General features: G+C 41.4%; 2 protein-coding genes and 2 non-coding genes across 4 annotated transcripts in view; 2 read left to right on the top strand and 2 right to left on the bottom strand.

Moving 5' to 3' along the window:
- Positions 1-1,142: 1,142 nt before the first annotated feature.
- Positions 1,143-6,649, top strand: LOC148912412 (uncharacterized). The gene has a single exon (XM_089027339.1). It carries the CDS (start codon positions 1,454-1,456, stop codon positions 6,401-6,403), a length of 4,950 nt encoding a protein of 1,649 aa, XP_088883465.1. The 5' UTR covers positions 1,143-1,453; the 3' UTR covers positions 6,404-6,649.
- Positions 6,650-7,296: 647 nt separating this feature from the next.
- The window catches only part of LOC116290974 (gamma-aminobutyric acid receptor subunit beta-2), a 41,398-nt gene continuing 32,418 nt past the window's right edge, over positions 7,297-16,276 (bottom strand). The window contains exons 4-12 of the mRNA XM_089027865.1: positions 15,403-15,485; positions 14,728-14,795; positions 12,942-13,159; positions 12,237-12,319; positions 11,757-11,900; positions 10,549-10,763; positions 10,286-10,432; positions 8,490-8,624; positions 7,297-8,190 (exon numbers count right to left, since the gene is read on the bottom strand). Of these exons, the coding sequence (XP_088883991.1) occupies positions 7,963-8,190; positions 8,490-8,624; positions 10,286-10,432; positions 10,549-10,763; positions 11,757-11,900; positions 12,237-12,319; positions 12,942-13,159; positions 14,728-14,795; positions 15,403-15,485 (1,321 nt within the window). The 3' untranslated portion in view covers positions 7,297-7,962. The remainder of the gene's footprint in view (positions 8,191-8,489; positions 8,625-10,285; positions 10,433-10,548; positions 10,764-11,756; positions 11,901-12,236; positions 12,320-12,941; positions 13,160-14,727; positions 14,796-15,402; positions 15,486-16,276) is intronic.
- Positions 8,675-8,746, top strand: Trnae-uuc (transfer RNA glutamic acid (anticodon UUC)). Its single transcript has one exon. It is a non-coding gene; the product is annotated as a tRNA-Glu (tRNA).
- Positions 9,741-9,812, bottom strand: Trnah-gug (transfer RNA histidin (anticodon GUG)). Its single transcript has one exon. It is a non-coding gene; the product is annotated as a tRNA-His (tRNA).

Raw genomic sequence — 16,276 nt, 5'->3', positions numbered from 1 at the left:
CATGGTTTTGATCGATTTTGGGCCATTTTCACACCTTTTGAAAAAATATGCATTATTTATGAAGTATCAAAAATAGGTCATTTTTGGGAATTTTGGGGCCAAAAGCATGGACTATAGCCCATGGTTTTGATCGATTTTTGGCCATTTTCAAACCTTTTGAAAAAATATGCATTATTTATGAAGTATCTAAAATAGGTTATTTTTGGGAATTTTAGGGCAAAAAGCATGGACTATACCCCATGGTTTTGATCGACTTTGGACCATTTTCACACCTATTCAAAAAATATGCATTATTTATGAAGTATGCAAAATAGATCATTTTTGGTTATTTTGGGGCAAAAAGCATAGACTATAGCCCATATAGTAAATCATTACTTTTAAATATTTTTAGGCAATTGACTGATGTTTTTACCGTGGCAAAATAAAGAAGCTTCCTTCCTTCCTTCCTTCCTTCCCATGGTCGTGATCGATTTTAGGCCATTTTCATACCTTTTTAAAAAATATGCATTATTTATGAAAAATGTAAATTGGGTCATTTTTTGGCTTTTTTGGGGCCAAAAGCATGGACTATAGCCCATGGTTTTAATCGATTTTTGGACATTTTCACACCTTTTGAAAAAATATGCATTATTTAAGAAGTATCGAAAATAGGTTATTTTTGGGAATTTTGGGGCAAAATGCATGGACTATAGCCCATGGTTTTGATCGATTTTGGGTCATTTTTACACCTTTTCAAAAAATATGCATTATTTATGAGGTATGCATAATAGGTCATATTTGGGCATTTTGGGACAAAAAGCATGGACTATAGCCCATGGTTTTGATCGATTTTGGGCCATTTTCATATCTTTTGAAAAAATATGCACAACTTATGAAAAATGTAAATTGGGTCATTTTTTGGCTATTTTGGGGCAAAAAGCACGGACTATAGCCCATGGTTTTAATCGATTTTGGGACATTTTCACACCTTTTTAAAAAGTATGCGTTATTTATGAAAAATGTAAATTATTTCATTTTTTGAGCATTTTGGGGCAAAAAGCATGGACTATAGCCCATGGTTTTGATCGATTTTGGGCCATTTTCACACCTTTTTATTTAAAAAATATGCGCCAGCGAGCCCGTTGTGCCCGCGGACATTTGTGCCTGTCATGCGCGCGCGCCCGCGCCAGTGACGCCTGTTCATTACTGTTGTTATTGGTCGGCCATCTTGCGACTACGTTTCATTATTAAAGCTTGTTCATTCGTTTACGTCGTTCGTCGTGTTTACTGGCGTGGTGGCAGCGATTAAAGGACCCACGAACAACAGTATAAATACAACGATCAATAGCAGAAGTCTCGTAACGAGCCAACCTGTACGGTGGTTGGAAAACGAACAGCAAGAAACGTACACAAGAGCTTACGAAACACATTCACACGGCCTCATCAACAATCACCCAAACCATCGACTCCAAAAATGACTTCAACAAGAGCACCAAAACAATGGACACTGACTAAAAACGAGACAATCACTTCCTTCGAAGCATGGAGACAAAACCTACAGTATACATTATCTCTCGACGTAAATTTCGCATCCTTCCTTGGTGATACCGTGACGTGGCTAAAGAAATCTCGAGGCCCTCTAAGAGGCTTTACTGATGACGGTGAAGCAGTCCCTGTCGCTAGACGTCGAACAGCACAGCAAAAGTGTACCCATCTGGAGTTGATGCTTGGCCAAATCGCTAATTATTGCCCAGTTATCTCTAGAAATTCAATTGTCAAGAACTCAACATCTATCAACTCCATCTGGCAAATGATTCGCATGCATTATGGGTTCCAGTCCACCGGAGCACACTTTATCGACTTTAATAACATTAAACTGGAACATGACGAACGCCCAGAAGACCTCTTTCAACGACTGATGTCCTTCGTCGAAGACAATCTCCTCATCGCTAATGGCAATATCACCCACCATGGCGAGATTATAACCGCCGACGAGGAATCAACACCCAGTCTTGAAAATATGATCGTTCTCACCTGGCTTAGACTAATCCACCCGGACTTACCAAACCTCGTAAAACAACGATATGGCACGGAACTTCGCTCCAGAACCCTCGCATCGATAAAACCAGAAATCTCCCAAGCGTTGGACTCACTGCTTGACGAACTACGCACAGCCGCTGATTCCAAGATACTACGCGCTACAGCGTCAAAATTTAGATTCCCTGCCTCACGTGAACCAAACAAATTGCCAAACAGTCGCCGCCCAACGACTTCCAGACGCCCCAGGTCATGCCCACTATGCAAAGAAGCAGGCCGCGCAGATCAACAGCATTTCCTAAGTAAGTGCCCTTACTTACCTCCTGAGGACAGACTCTTCCTCGCCAAGACTCGCTCGACAACCAACTATGAAGAGGAAGTAGAAGAAGACGACGATAACCTAGATCTGTACGCACCTGATCAAGTTGACAGTGAAGCGTCAGCCCTTCCGTCCGCACGTTCCATCTCCCGAAGGGTCAGCACCAGAAGGTCACCCCTACTCAACGCCTTCTATCGACAACACCCAGTGAGGCTGACCCTCGACACCGGCGCCGAAACCAGCATGATTAAAGCGTCCGTTGCCCAGACACTTGGTCTTACCGTCGAAAAGTCTTCCCAACAAGCATTGCAAGCCGATGGTACGACACCGCTGACCGTTATTGGCGAAGTACACGTCCTGCTCTCTCGTTCCAACAAGAAACTCGCGCTCGACGCCCTCGTAGTAGAGGACATAGATGTTGACATACTCGCTGGAATACCCTTCCTCATCGCGAACGACATCTCAGTTCGCCCAGCCACTCAACAGATAACTATACAAGGCTCCGAAACCATCTTGTACCACACCGATGAAAAACACAGCACTCAGGCTCACACCATACGCCACGCCACGTCGTATGTGTTACGTTCATCGTCGCCCACCACCGTTATCTGGCCTGGAGATTACCTAGAAGTTGACGTCCCCCCCGAGCTGGGAACTGACAACACTATCGCCATTGAACCCCGTAGTGATACGTCCCAACTCAAACGCCCTCCACCCAGCGAAAACCCATGGCCCCAACCACGAGTCATAGATACAGTCGGAGGTAAAGTGCGAATTACCAACACGTCCGACGAACCATACACCGTCCGACGCCACGACCACATCTGCTGGGCCCGCCCAACCGTCCCAGCGACTCCTCCCGAAGCGGCTCCACCCTCAACACTCCCCGTTACAGAAGTAAAGCCTACCCCGCCGTCCTCAGGCAGCGTAAGTCTAGATCCAGACAAGCTACTTACAAGTTCCATGCGTGACCAATTCCAGAAGGTCCTACAGAAATACGACAACGTCTTCAAACCGGACATTCCAGGGTACAACGGAGCAGCGGGCCATATAGAAGCCCGCGTAAACATGGGACCGGTACAGCCGCCCCAACGTAAAGGGCGCCTTCCTCAATACTCTCGAAACCAACTAATAGAGCTGCAAGAGAAGTTTGACGAACTGGAAAGAGACCAAGTCTTCCAAAAACCCGAAGATATCGACGTGGCAGTAGAATACCTGAACCCCTCCTTCCTCATAAAGAAACCCTCTGGCGGTCATCGCCTCGTCACTGCCTTTGCAGACGTGGGACGGTACAGCAAACCCCAACCATCACTCATGCCAGACGTTGACTCCACACTACGCACCATTGCACCATGGAAGTTCCTGATAAAGTCTGATCTCAGCCGCGCCTTCTACCAAATACCCCTTGCTAAAGAATCCAGGAAGTACTGCGGCGTAGCCACACCATTTCGTGGCGTACGCGTTTACTGCCGCTCCGCAATGGGAATGCCCGGCTCAGAAACAGCACTCGAAGAGATGATGTGTCGAGTACTTGGTGACTTCATCCAAGAAGGCTGCGTGGCAAAGATAGCAGACGACTTGTACTGCGGAGGAGCAAGCCCCGAAGACCTTCTACCTATCTGGGCACGGGTCCTGGAACAGCTTGACAGGTGCAACCTTAGACTCTCACCAACTAAAACGGTCATCTGTCCAAAGTCCACCACCATATTAGGATGGGTGTGGTCCCAAGGCAAACTATCTGCAAGTCCTCATCGCGTCGCGGTTCTTGCATCTTGTCCTCCTCCAACTACCGTCAAAGGCATGCGCTCTTTTATCGGGTCCTACAAAGTCCTTAGCCGCGTCCTACCAGAGTGTTCCTCCCTAATCGACCCCCTCGAAGGCGCAATCTCGGGTCTCCAGTCACAAGACAAACTTACGTTGAACGAAAGTCTTCTCCACAAGTTTAAAGCTGCTCAGCAGGCCCTCACGTCAACCAAAGCCATCGCTCTACCACGTCCATCCGACTCCTTATGGATCGTAACAGACGGCTCCGTAACCAAACGTGGCCTCGGAGCAACACTATATGTGTCCCGTGAGAACAACCTCTATCTTGCCGGATTTTTCAGCGCAAAACTCCGCAAACACCAAGTCAACTGGCTGCCCTGTGAAATTGAAGCACTGAGTATCGCCGCGGCCGTCAAGCACTTCAGCCCGTTTATAATACAGTCTGAACACCGTACTTGCGTACTCACTGACAGCAAACCATGCGTCCAAGCCATCAATAAACTCTGTCGCGGCGAATTTTCCGCAAGCCCTCGGGTAACATCATTCCTAACTACCGTTAGCCGATATCAAGTCACGTTGCAGCATTTGGCCGGTACGGCTAACCTCCCTTCAGACTTTACGAGCCGCAACGCTCCAGAGTGCCAAGAACCAACATGCCAGGTGTGCAGTTTCATCAAAGAAACAGAAGACTCTGTCGTCCGTGACGTGTCCGTTCAAGACATCATCGACAACACCAAGTCACTTCCATTCACCACGAGATCAGCCTGGCGAGAAATCCAAAACGGATGTCCCGACCTCCGCAGAGTCCATGCCCATCTGAAACAAGGAACTAGACCCTCGAAGAAACTGACTAACATAAAAGACATCAAACGCTATCTAAACGTAACGTCCATCTCCAAAGACGGCATTCTAGTAGTCAAACGCAACCAACCTTTCACCCCCTCATCTGAGGCAATAGTAGTACCACGGTCCGTACTTGATGGTCTTCTCACAGCTCTCCACGTTCGTCTAAACCATCCATCTCGCAACCAGCTTCAGATGGTTGTACTACGCCACTTCTTTGCGTTAGACATGAACAGTGCCCTAACCAGGGTATCCTCGTCATGCCACCCATGTGCCTCCTTACGGAAGTTTCCAAGTTCTCTCGTAAACCAATCATCTGAAGAACCACCCGACGTCGTCGGCATATCCTTCGCTGCTGACGTTATCAAACGACAACGACAAGCAATCTTACTACTCAGAGAGTGTTCGACATCCTACACCAACACTTGTTTAATACAAGACGAAAAGTACGACACCCTGCGCGACGCCCTTACACGCCTCATTGTGGAACTACACCCTTTGGACGGTCCAAGAGCAGTCATTCGAGTAGACCCTGCACCAAGCTTCTTATCTCTTAGCAACAACGACGGTCTAAAACACTTGAACATTTGGCTCGATGTTGGTCGCATAAAGAATAAGAATAAGAACCCAGTCGCCGAAAAGGCTATTCAAGAGCTAGAAGAAGAGCTTCTGCGACAGGAGCCCGGAGGTGGACCCATTACTTCTACTGGCCTCGCACTAGCAACAGCTCGTCTCAACTCTCGCCTACGCCATCAAGGTCTCTCCGCTCGTGAACTATGGACACAGCGCAGTCAATACACCTGTGACCAACTCCCACTATCTGACTACCAGAATATAGTAGCGCAGCACCAGAAGAGGTCCACTAACCATCCCCACAGCGAAAAGTCCAAAGACAAACACGGAGTTGCCGCACCTCAGCCACAGATTCGAGTGGGAGACATAGTTTATTTGATCGCTGACCGCGACAAACTACGTGCTCGTGACCGCTACATCGTTACAGAAGTGAGCGACCCTTGGTGTTACATTAAGAAGTTCACCGGATCCCAACTTCGCGCCACATCATACAAGGTCAAGCTATGTGAGTGCTATGCCGTTCCCGCTCCCCTCGCCTCCTCCCACACTAGTACTCAAGTAATCCACAACGATGCCGACGAAGACTTCGCTACCGTAGACCCAACGTTAGCGTCAGAAGAACCAAGTCCACCAACACCCCCATCGGAACTTATCCGCCCATACGAAGTTGACTTACCAAGCTGGTATAAACCAAACAATCAAGACAACGCATCGGAAGAAGACACCAACACAACCCCAGAAACAACTGAGCAAGACCCACCACCCTCGCAAGTCACTCTCACCGTCCCACTGCCCATCAACAACGAACTCAGCAGCGAAGAATCTCCCTCGAGACCACAACGAACACGCAAACCCCCAGCCTACCTCAAGGACTACTTCCTATATTGAGACATTATGCGACCTGTAGATGTATGAACCATAATAACTTTGTTATCCAGTTAATTAACAGAAAATAAGTAAGAAGAAGATACTGCGCCAGCGAGCCCGTTGTGCCCGCGGACATTTGTGCCTGTCATGCGCGCGCGCCCGCGCCAGTGACGCCTGTTCATTACTGTTGTTATTGGTCGGCCATCTTGCGACTACGTTTCATTATTAAAGCTTGTTCATTCGTTTACGTCGTTCGTCGTGTTTACTGGCGATGCATTATTTATGAAGTATCGAAAATAGGTTATTTTTGGGAATTTTGGGGCCAAAAGCATGGACTATAGCCCATGGTTTTTATCGACTTTGGACCATTTTCACGCCTATTCAAAAAATATGCATTATTTATGAAGTATCGAAAATAGGTCATCTTTGACCATTTTGGGCCAAAAAGCATTAACTATAGACCTTGGTTGTGATCGATTTTAGACCATTTTCATACCTTTTAAAAAAATATGCATTATTTATGAAAAATGTAAATTGGGTCATTTTTTGGCTATTTTGGGGCTAAAAGCATGGACTATAGCCCATGGTTTTGATCGATTTTAGGCCATTTTCACACCTTTTGAAAAAATATGCATTATTTATGAAGTATGCAAAATAGGTCATTTTTTGGCATTTTGGGGCAAAAAACATGGACTATGGCCCATGGTTTTGATCGATTTTGGGCTATTTAATCTTTTTCGTGTGAAGTTTCTTTCTTTGTTCAAAATGAATTGAAAATTGAGTTGAATTAATGAAAATTGTCATGCTTGAGCTAGGGTTGGTATACGTTGAGACTAAAATAAAACTAATGCTGAAAAGAAAACTGGTAACTAATTAAAAGCTAATAAATGAATACAAATTAATTAGTACCAATCTTGTGGTGCATATATTGCATTACGGGATTTATTTACACATTTCTGTTTTATCCATCAGACTTTGATGTCATTACCATGCAGTTTTTTTTCTGCATATTTATCAAAGTAAATGAAAATATCTTTTACGTAAAAAACGGAGACCTTTTGGTTGGATTTATCTTAGTTGTTAAGGTTAACTGAATACATTTCTAGCTACATGTAATACAGTCTGAAGATTGGTTATTCTTTTTGTTACAAAGTTATAGGAGAATTTAAAAAAATGTTTTTCCCGATTACAACGTAACCTCGTCCAGAAGCGCTTGAACGTAAGACTATTGTTCCAGTCGACATCGCTGCAGCGTGGGAAAGTTTCTCTCTTAATCTTTCAATATTTGCGGTGAAACATCTTTTAGGATGGCTAATCGATTTTATGGACTTTATCATTCATTGATAAATCATAGACCTCTTACCTTCGTATGCAAATTTCCCATTTCAGATCACATGACCTTCCCTTTAGAATTGTTCTTTTATGGCGAACATGCTAAAATATTTACACATGAAAGAATCAACTCCCAAGAGTGGCGTCACATGGTCTGAAATGTGTACAACAAACAACGAAGGGAGAGAGGTTTATTTTCCATTTATACTTACGAAATGGGTGGTGGAATCGATTCATAAAAGAAGCAATTAGCTGACTATTATTTCATTATATTCTAAAAAGATAATCCAATAAATAGCGTTAAATACGACGAATGATAATGGAAATAAAAGTCTACAGTACGAGTCTAAACAAGCCGTGTCTATGATGCCTGATAGGCTACACCAGTTACAGAAACCGTGTTTTCTTTTCTTTGCTTTCTTTTTATCGTAATCGTCTCGCCGTTGGCTGTTTACTTGTGTGTTATATTTGTTAACCTGTAGAGAGAAAACAGACGAGAAACGTTACGAAAACTCTTAAACACTTGGTTATTAAACCCTTGGTTAAAATGGCTTGGAATGTTATATCGTGACAAAAATCAAAAATCAACTCCTAAATTCTAATTCGATGTTTGGGCTTTCACTTAGTTTGGAGCCTAACTCTGTTGTGATTGTCCCACGCTGTGATACAACAGCGAAAAGCTTTGTAGACTTAGATATATTCCCTAGGCATCTCCTCTCCTCTCCTCTCCTCTCTTACTACTATGGTAGCCTATGGTACACGTTGGGTACTCTACCGTTGTTGGTGTGAATCCATGGGGAACCGAGCCATTTTTCTGACTATGATCATCAGCCTGTGCTCGAAGTCTTGGAAACTGTGAAGCAAAATCCTCGCTTAAAGGTCGATATCCGTCACATTCTCGTGCCTCTTCCTGAAACACAAGCAATCTAATGTCTTTATAATGAAAAATGTTTCGTGAAATCCCATATGGTCTAGCGGTTAGGATTCCTGGCTTTCACCCAGGCGGCCCGGGTTCGACTCCTGGTGTGGGAAATACTTTTTAACCCCTTCCTATATTTTGTTATAACGTTAAAACGGTATTTTTTGTCGTCACACATAAACTCGTTTCCAATTCCCTGTTTTAGTGGCTGGCCTCTATTATTTCAATGCAGCATTTTTTCTATTCCTTTCGTATTATAACTTAGGCCCCGTCCACACGTATCCGGAAATTTTTGTATCAGCAAATTTTTTTTGCGGATACGAAAGTGTTCGCGTTCACACGCAGCGTATTCAAATCGTTTTCGAATCGTTTTCACTATCCACACGTATCCGGAAATTTCTTGATCCGCCCTGATGCACGCTAGTGCCTAGTCCCTTTGACGGATAGTTTTTTTCATTGAGCATGCGCCAAATCGTGTTTACGTCAGCGTATTCGAAAATTTGCGGATACGACCGTCCACACGTATATCCGTATTCCGAGCGCATTCGAAAATTTCCACTCTGGAGATCGTTTTCGAAAACTTCCGGATACGGATACAAAAATTTCCGGACACGTGTGGACAGGGCCTTATAACACATTAACAGTATAATAACAAAAACATTAAGAAATTATTGAACGAGCTCGAGGTTGAGAAACATATCGTCCTTTTTTAGCGGTGAGCAAAATTAATTGCTTGAGATCGAAAAACGAACAAATCAAGGTATTGTGAACCGTATTCAATTATCGTATTATCATTCAAATTTGTTTTGCACAATCATTTTCTGACAGGTCAAAGAAGTGAGTCATGTTCTCTGCGCATGAGCAGACTTATATTTGCACATGAGCGTTTCAATTTGGGACAGTTTTTTGATTGGTTACCTCCCCCCCACCCCCCCACCGCGCCCTTCCCATGAAGCGAAGCGTTATGGATTATGGCCTATGGGAAAGCAGAGAATATCAATCTTATACGAAGAATGTTAGTTCTTTTTAAATTCAAGCCTTTTGAATATTCCTCATTTTGTTATCTGGTTTCAAAATTTAAAGGTGAAAAATTGCAAAAATATATATTGTCGTGACCAGGATTCGAACCTGGATTATTGCGGCCACAACGCAATGTACTAACCACTATACGATCACGGCTGAACACCACCGCGACAGGTGATGGATAAAACAGTTATTGTATTAATTTAGTTTGTAACAGGTGTAGTTTTATAAAATTTTGAACACAAATAGTTAATGATCGTTTTCGAAAACTAGATTTATTGACCAAGTAAATCCTGTCATAGCGAGGCTGCGCGCAAAGACGCTTTGAAAGTAAGTTTCTCTTTGAAGTTTCTTTTTTAATGGTATATTTTAGTAGCCTGTCAAAGACGATTATTCTCAAAAACGCTTTTATATTTTGCTACACCGAGCATATCCTGTCACGTAGCCTCGCTATAATGCACTTGCCGCACCAAACGTATCTTGACACATAGCCTCGCTATAATGTACTTGGTCATGTCGTCAAATTAAATCTAATAATTATTACTCATTTGATTTTTTTTCCCCCAAACATTTCTTGTCAGGGTAAACTAGTTCAAAATCTTCAAGGGAAGATATATTGTAGTACATACCACATTGTTCTTCCTTCGACATCCTCGTTTGGACTTTTTATTGTGAACATTCTCTAGGTACAGCACCATGGTATATTCAACGAGAACTCCAATGACAAAGAGAAAACAGCCAATCAAGTACCAGTCAATAGCCTTGACGTAAGACACCTGTTCAAACGTGAAATGTTGAAATGAATTAAAATCTGAGTAAGAACAAAAGCAAAAGAAAAAGAGAGTGGTGAGAGTTATGGTTAGTACAGACGTAAATACCTCTACCTACCTACCTTTGGCATGGTGTTATTGAGCATGTTGAGTACTGTAGTTATGGTGAGTACAGACGTGATTCCCAAAGCGATTCTCGCTGCTGTTGATTCTGGTGGTATACAGAACGATATCCAGGATATGATGACGATCAGAGCACACGGCGCATAGATGTGGATTAAAAAGTAACCTGAACGACGCACGAAGTTAAATGATGCTGATAAACGAGACCAGTTACCTGGATTAAAGGGGAAAATGGTAAACATAATTAGGTAAATTTATAGCTAGGCTTATCATAATAATAATAATAATAATAACAATAATAATAATAATCATATATCATCATCATCATATATCATCATCATCATATATCATCATCATCATCATATATCATCATCATCATCATCTTCATCATCATCATCATCATCATCATCTTCATCTTCATCATCATCACCATCATCATATATCATCATCATCATCATCATATATCATCATCATCATCATCACCATCATCATATATCATCATCATCATATATCATGATCATCATCATATATCATGATCATCATCATACATCATCATCATCTTCATCATCATCATATATCATCATCATCATTCATGATGATAATAATGATGATGATGCGGATGATGATGATGATGATTATGATTACTATTATTATGATTATGATTATTATTATTTCTTGTGTAACTTAAATATTTAAAGTCAAGAAGATTGTTCTTCGGAGTGTTTTTTTGTGCTTTATTTCTAATTTTGTCTAATAGGGAGAGAAAGCAACCTTACATGAGTTCTCCAGCCCAGTAGCCGTTTACCTTGGGGGTAATGTTTAGATCTATAGACCTTTTATGATTCATTGTGGTCTAGCTTGGGTTCTAACATATTTTGTACATCATGCCTTATTTGGTGTTGTTTTTACCCAAATTAGACCACAAGAAATCACAAAAGGCATACAGCAAAAGAAGCAATTTTAGATACAACTCAAATAAAGACTCTTATTTTTCAAGGGAATGACACGTGGTATCTGGGGGGGGGCATGGTGGAGGGAGATGGGGGGGGGAGCGTTTTTTGTGGTATCAAACTCACCTGAGAATGACACGTGGTATCTGAGGGGGGGCATGGTGGAGGGAGAGGGGGGACAATTTTTGTGGTATCAAACTCACCTGAGAATGACACGGTGTATCGCGGGGGAGGGGGTATTGCGATATCAAGCTCACCTGAGAAATACAGTGTAAAATAACTCTTTACTGTGATATTTGTCAGGTTATATTGCGGCATGTCACGTGTCTTCTTATTGACGGCTATACCATTATCCTCACGTGGCTCCCACTGGTAGACCATTTCTGAAGCACTGTATCCATCTGTGAAATATACATTCTAAAATCATATATCATCATTATTGATTTAACAGATCAAAAACAGTTTTCCATGTTTGATACTCTGATCAAAACACGCGGGATGTTGGGAGAACACGAGAGGAGCGTAGGAAACCACGACGCGTAGCGTCGTGGTTTCCAGCTTCTCGAGTGTTCCCCCAACATCCCAATGAATAGATTCTAATAGAGCATTCTTGTTGGATCAACCAACATGGCGGTTGTTTCATTGTTATTCATATCTCGAGATATATTGAGTCACATGGTTGCACTCATTGTATACGATGGGATACGAGGCGGGGAGCCTATATATTTGGTACTTACAGCTCTCGATGTTTATATTGCACTGTTGTATGTCTACAGGGAACATCCGTAGATCCATAGGACAACTAGCTTTGACGGTAACTCTGAATGGGAAAAACCCAGAAGTAATAGATAATTGATAACCTAGGATTACTTATTTTCTTTTACAAATAAACTTCTTTCTTTTGGGTGTAATGTTTACCCATTTCTGACACATGTCATTCCTTTGAGTATTATATTTCAATATACACCTACTTGAAAGAACGTTGTCATACAAAATAGAACATTAGTAATTTAGTGGGATAGGAATTATATTAAAAAACAAAAGAAGATCACTGAAGCTGAACTTTTTCTTTTGTCTTTTAATGTATTCGGCCTTTCTCACTAAATTACTAATGTTCTAATATCGTATGACAACGTTCTTGCAAGTAGGAATACACATGAATATGTATTCAATTCAAATATCAAATTCTCAAGCGATTGGCACTTGTCTGAAATGGGTAAAACCATAACAACCAAGGTAAAGAGTATTGTACAAAAAAGTGGATATTTTTCATTGAGAAATTTTATCAGTAATTGTGAAATTTTGTCGCCACAAAGAAAACCCTTGTGATTAAATTTATGTGTGTGGCGGGAATTTTCGCGCCAAAACTCTCGCAAGCTCTCCTTCAGCCCTGGGACTCTTTCCTATTGCGTTAGACAAAAACCATGATAGAACTAACCTACCTCGAGTTGTAATGAACCCCTCCATCAGGGGTGATCGTCAACATTTTATTCACCGATGTAACTTGATGGAAATTCGAGCTCTTTGAATTTTCAAAGTACGTATCAGGGATCCATATCTTGTCGACCATGTAGTTCCCCAGGGCTAGTGTACCATTGAAGTCGTGCTTTAACCGCGGGTCGTACCACAGTTGACGGAGAAAAAAATCCATTTTATAATCCTAAAAATAAGAACTGATTACTAGGTCACGTGATTTTAACTACCATGGGACCGGACCAGAGGAGGTTCCACTAGTATCCCAGAATGCATTGTGTTTGATACTATATTATCACTTTTTCGTGACGTCATCACTTTGGTTTGACCGGCTTAGAGTGCACAACAAGATGGCGGTGTTCAGACTCGGCAAATGCTTTTCAACATATTTCATTATTGTATGTTCATTGCGTTTCAAAAGATGATTTTTCTGTTTGTTTACCCGGCCTTGAAGGAGTACAAGTCGTTTTTAGACTCGTTCACGTTAGTTTTTTGGAGAAATTGAGAGAGAGACGTGTCGCTCTTGTTCCAACAACAACGAGTGACAACTCTTCGATGGATTACTTGTTCAATAACGTCCGTAGCCCAGTTCTTATTCGCCTTACTTCTACATCTAGTGTAGGAGTAAGTAAGGTTTATTAAATATTTTTGTTTTGTATGAAATCGGCAAAAAATATCACCTTTTACGAGTCGCGTTCGCGATAAATTGTCGTAAATATACTTCAATTGTGACTGTCCAAAAGACTATAAATCATGGGTCACTTTTGGTCATTTCAAGGTTTTGCTTTTCCTAAATATCTGAATGACACGTATTTGTTGCTTAAACTTAAAATACTCAAATATGTGAAAAGCAGCATTTACTTGATGTACCATATAAAATTCAATATGACATCAGGTATGACACCGCGTGACAAAGTGAACTCGAGCGATATAACTCTGACAATTGGCGCAAATCCAAACAAATATGTATGTAGATTAAGAGTATTTTTAATAAACAATACAAGTTCATGAGTTTTTACCTCTTACAGGTCACGTAACGACTGCTACGGAAAGTGAAAGTCGCACACCGCTACAGACGAGTAGAAAGCGACGCCATATTGGAAAACGAAACTCGCAAAGTAACTTGGGATACTAGTGTATCCTCCTCTGGGACCGGACGAGGTTTATAGGTAATATACAGGAATTTTAAGATATTTAAAAGGTCATAGTGAAATGTTTTTTGCACGTTGCATCTTCCTCTTTGCATTTGGAATACAAAGCAAACATGAATTAGCTGTAGAAATGACACCGCTAAATCCCTTACGGGTGGCCGGGTTGCAAGCATTCCCAAGTCTAAGACATAAGCGTTAACAATGAATACTAACAAGAAATCTTCAATCTCGTACTCAGAGCCTGCGCTTCTTCTGGCCTGCGGCGAAGAAGGAGGGCTTTGGCATAATACAATTTTTGAGACCAGGATTACTTGGACTTCCGGCATGAGAGCGCATGCGTTCAAAGTAGTCACCAGACTGCTGCATAAAAAAGGCTGCATAAAAAGACTGGAAAGCTCAATAACAACAGCTCCATATTTTTACAGCACCGTTTTACAAAATGATTAGCTGCATAAAACAAATAAAAGCATTATTTCAAGTAGAGAGCACCATTATTGAATTGCAAGCTCCATTTAATAACATCAATAAAATAAAAGCAGTAGCTGAATATTTTGCGGTAATGGCACCCCATATTATTCAGTATTTCATTTATCTTATGACTTACCATGTCTATGACATTTATTGAGTCTATTGAAAGAATCCAGAATCCAACGGTGATCACCACAGGATCTCCTAATAATAAATAAATAATTAAAATTTTAATAATAGCAGATATTACGAATGTATGCAAATGAGATGCAAGCTTGACAACAAGCATTGTATGAACCGGATAGGCTCACTTTTATACGTGCGGGCTCTACTGTAATAACAACTATCAAATAGACCTCTTCGGCTCTGACGTAGTGTTTTCCCATTTCGGACCACATGTCATTCCCTAGAGTATCATTTCTTTGTTTAAAGTTTGCGCTCGGTTGCACATAAGAAGACACATGAATATGGATACAACTCAAACAAAGAATCTTATTCTCAAGGGAATGACACATGGTCTGAAATGGGAAAACATTACCCCAAGCCGAACAGGTCAATAGGCCATTTCACGGATCCCGTAACTCAACCTCAGCCTCGTCAGCGTGTAATTATTCTTTAGAATTTGACTACAGTCCGCAGTAATGAAAGGAATTTACACATCAACGAACAATTGAAACACTTAAAAATTTCACAGGTTGTAGGCAATTTCTAAAGAATATATTACACGCTGACGAGGCTGAGGTTGAGCCGCGGGATCTTTGAAATGGTCTATTAGCTTGATTCAAATGCTTTCACTCTCTGGCTGACCTACCTCCAAAATTTGGTCTCAGCCTCTTGTCATAGTTCTTGATCAATTTGTTTAATAGATTAGACATATCACTTGCTGATATCCCACTAGAGAGAAATGATGAAAAATAATTGTCGCGACAACCAACATCAGAAGAAAAGTCCTCTTTCTTGTTCGATGCAGATACCGCTTTCTATATTGATCGCAGAATCATGGTCAATCCTCATTCTCATCCTCACCTGCTTATGTTTTACGCTGGGTGCCAGAGGCCGTGTGGGGCTCTCTCTCTCGTCCCCAAGCCCCACACGGCCTCTAGCATCCAGGGTACTCTTGTTTAATCGTGACTATATCAAAAATGAGCTCGGGACTCCCATTTTCTTTCCAAAAATATGATTAGAACTTAAAATATTTTCATGGATTTTTTCTATAACAGACAGCCCTTCTCTTTAATTCTTATTTTTCTTTCCTTCCTTTTTTTCTAGTCTTGTACTCATTATGCTTGAGCCAAATACTCTAAAAATACATAATTGTATAGCAATTTTTGTCATATTACTTAACACTTAGGTAACCAATTTCCACTCTCAGTAAAACCGCCAATCATTTTAAGTCCTTTATTATGATAACGATACCGAAAGTTTTGAATTTACATTCACTGAAAAATAAGGAATACTAACTTAGCTCAAAGTAAATCTTATGCCTATAGTACATAGTACATGATACTCCTGAGAAGAGGAAGCTTTTTGGACAATTTATTATTTCAGTTACAATTCAAGTGAATACGTTATTTTCCCACGAAAACAATATCAATAGGCTCAAAAATCACTTAGAAATGATTATACGTCTAGTTTGAGTTGCTTCCAGAGATTTCCAGTATCGGGTTTTTTTCTTCAGGGCGTCA

This window comes from Actinia tenebrosa, unplaced genomic scaffold (genome assembly GCF_029948245.1).
Source record: "Actinia tenebrosa isolate PJP-AT-01 unplaced genomic scaffold, QUT_ActTen_1.0 PGA_scaffold11__36_contigs__length_13525064, whole genome shotgun sequence".
NCBI classification, from domain to species: domain Eukaryota; kingdom Metazoa; phylum Cnidaria; class Anthozoa; order Actiniaria; family Actiniidae; genus Actinia; species Actinia tenebrosa.
This window is presented reverse-complemented; position numbering and strand designations above follow the sequence as displayed.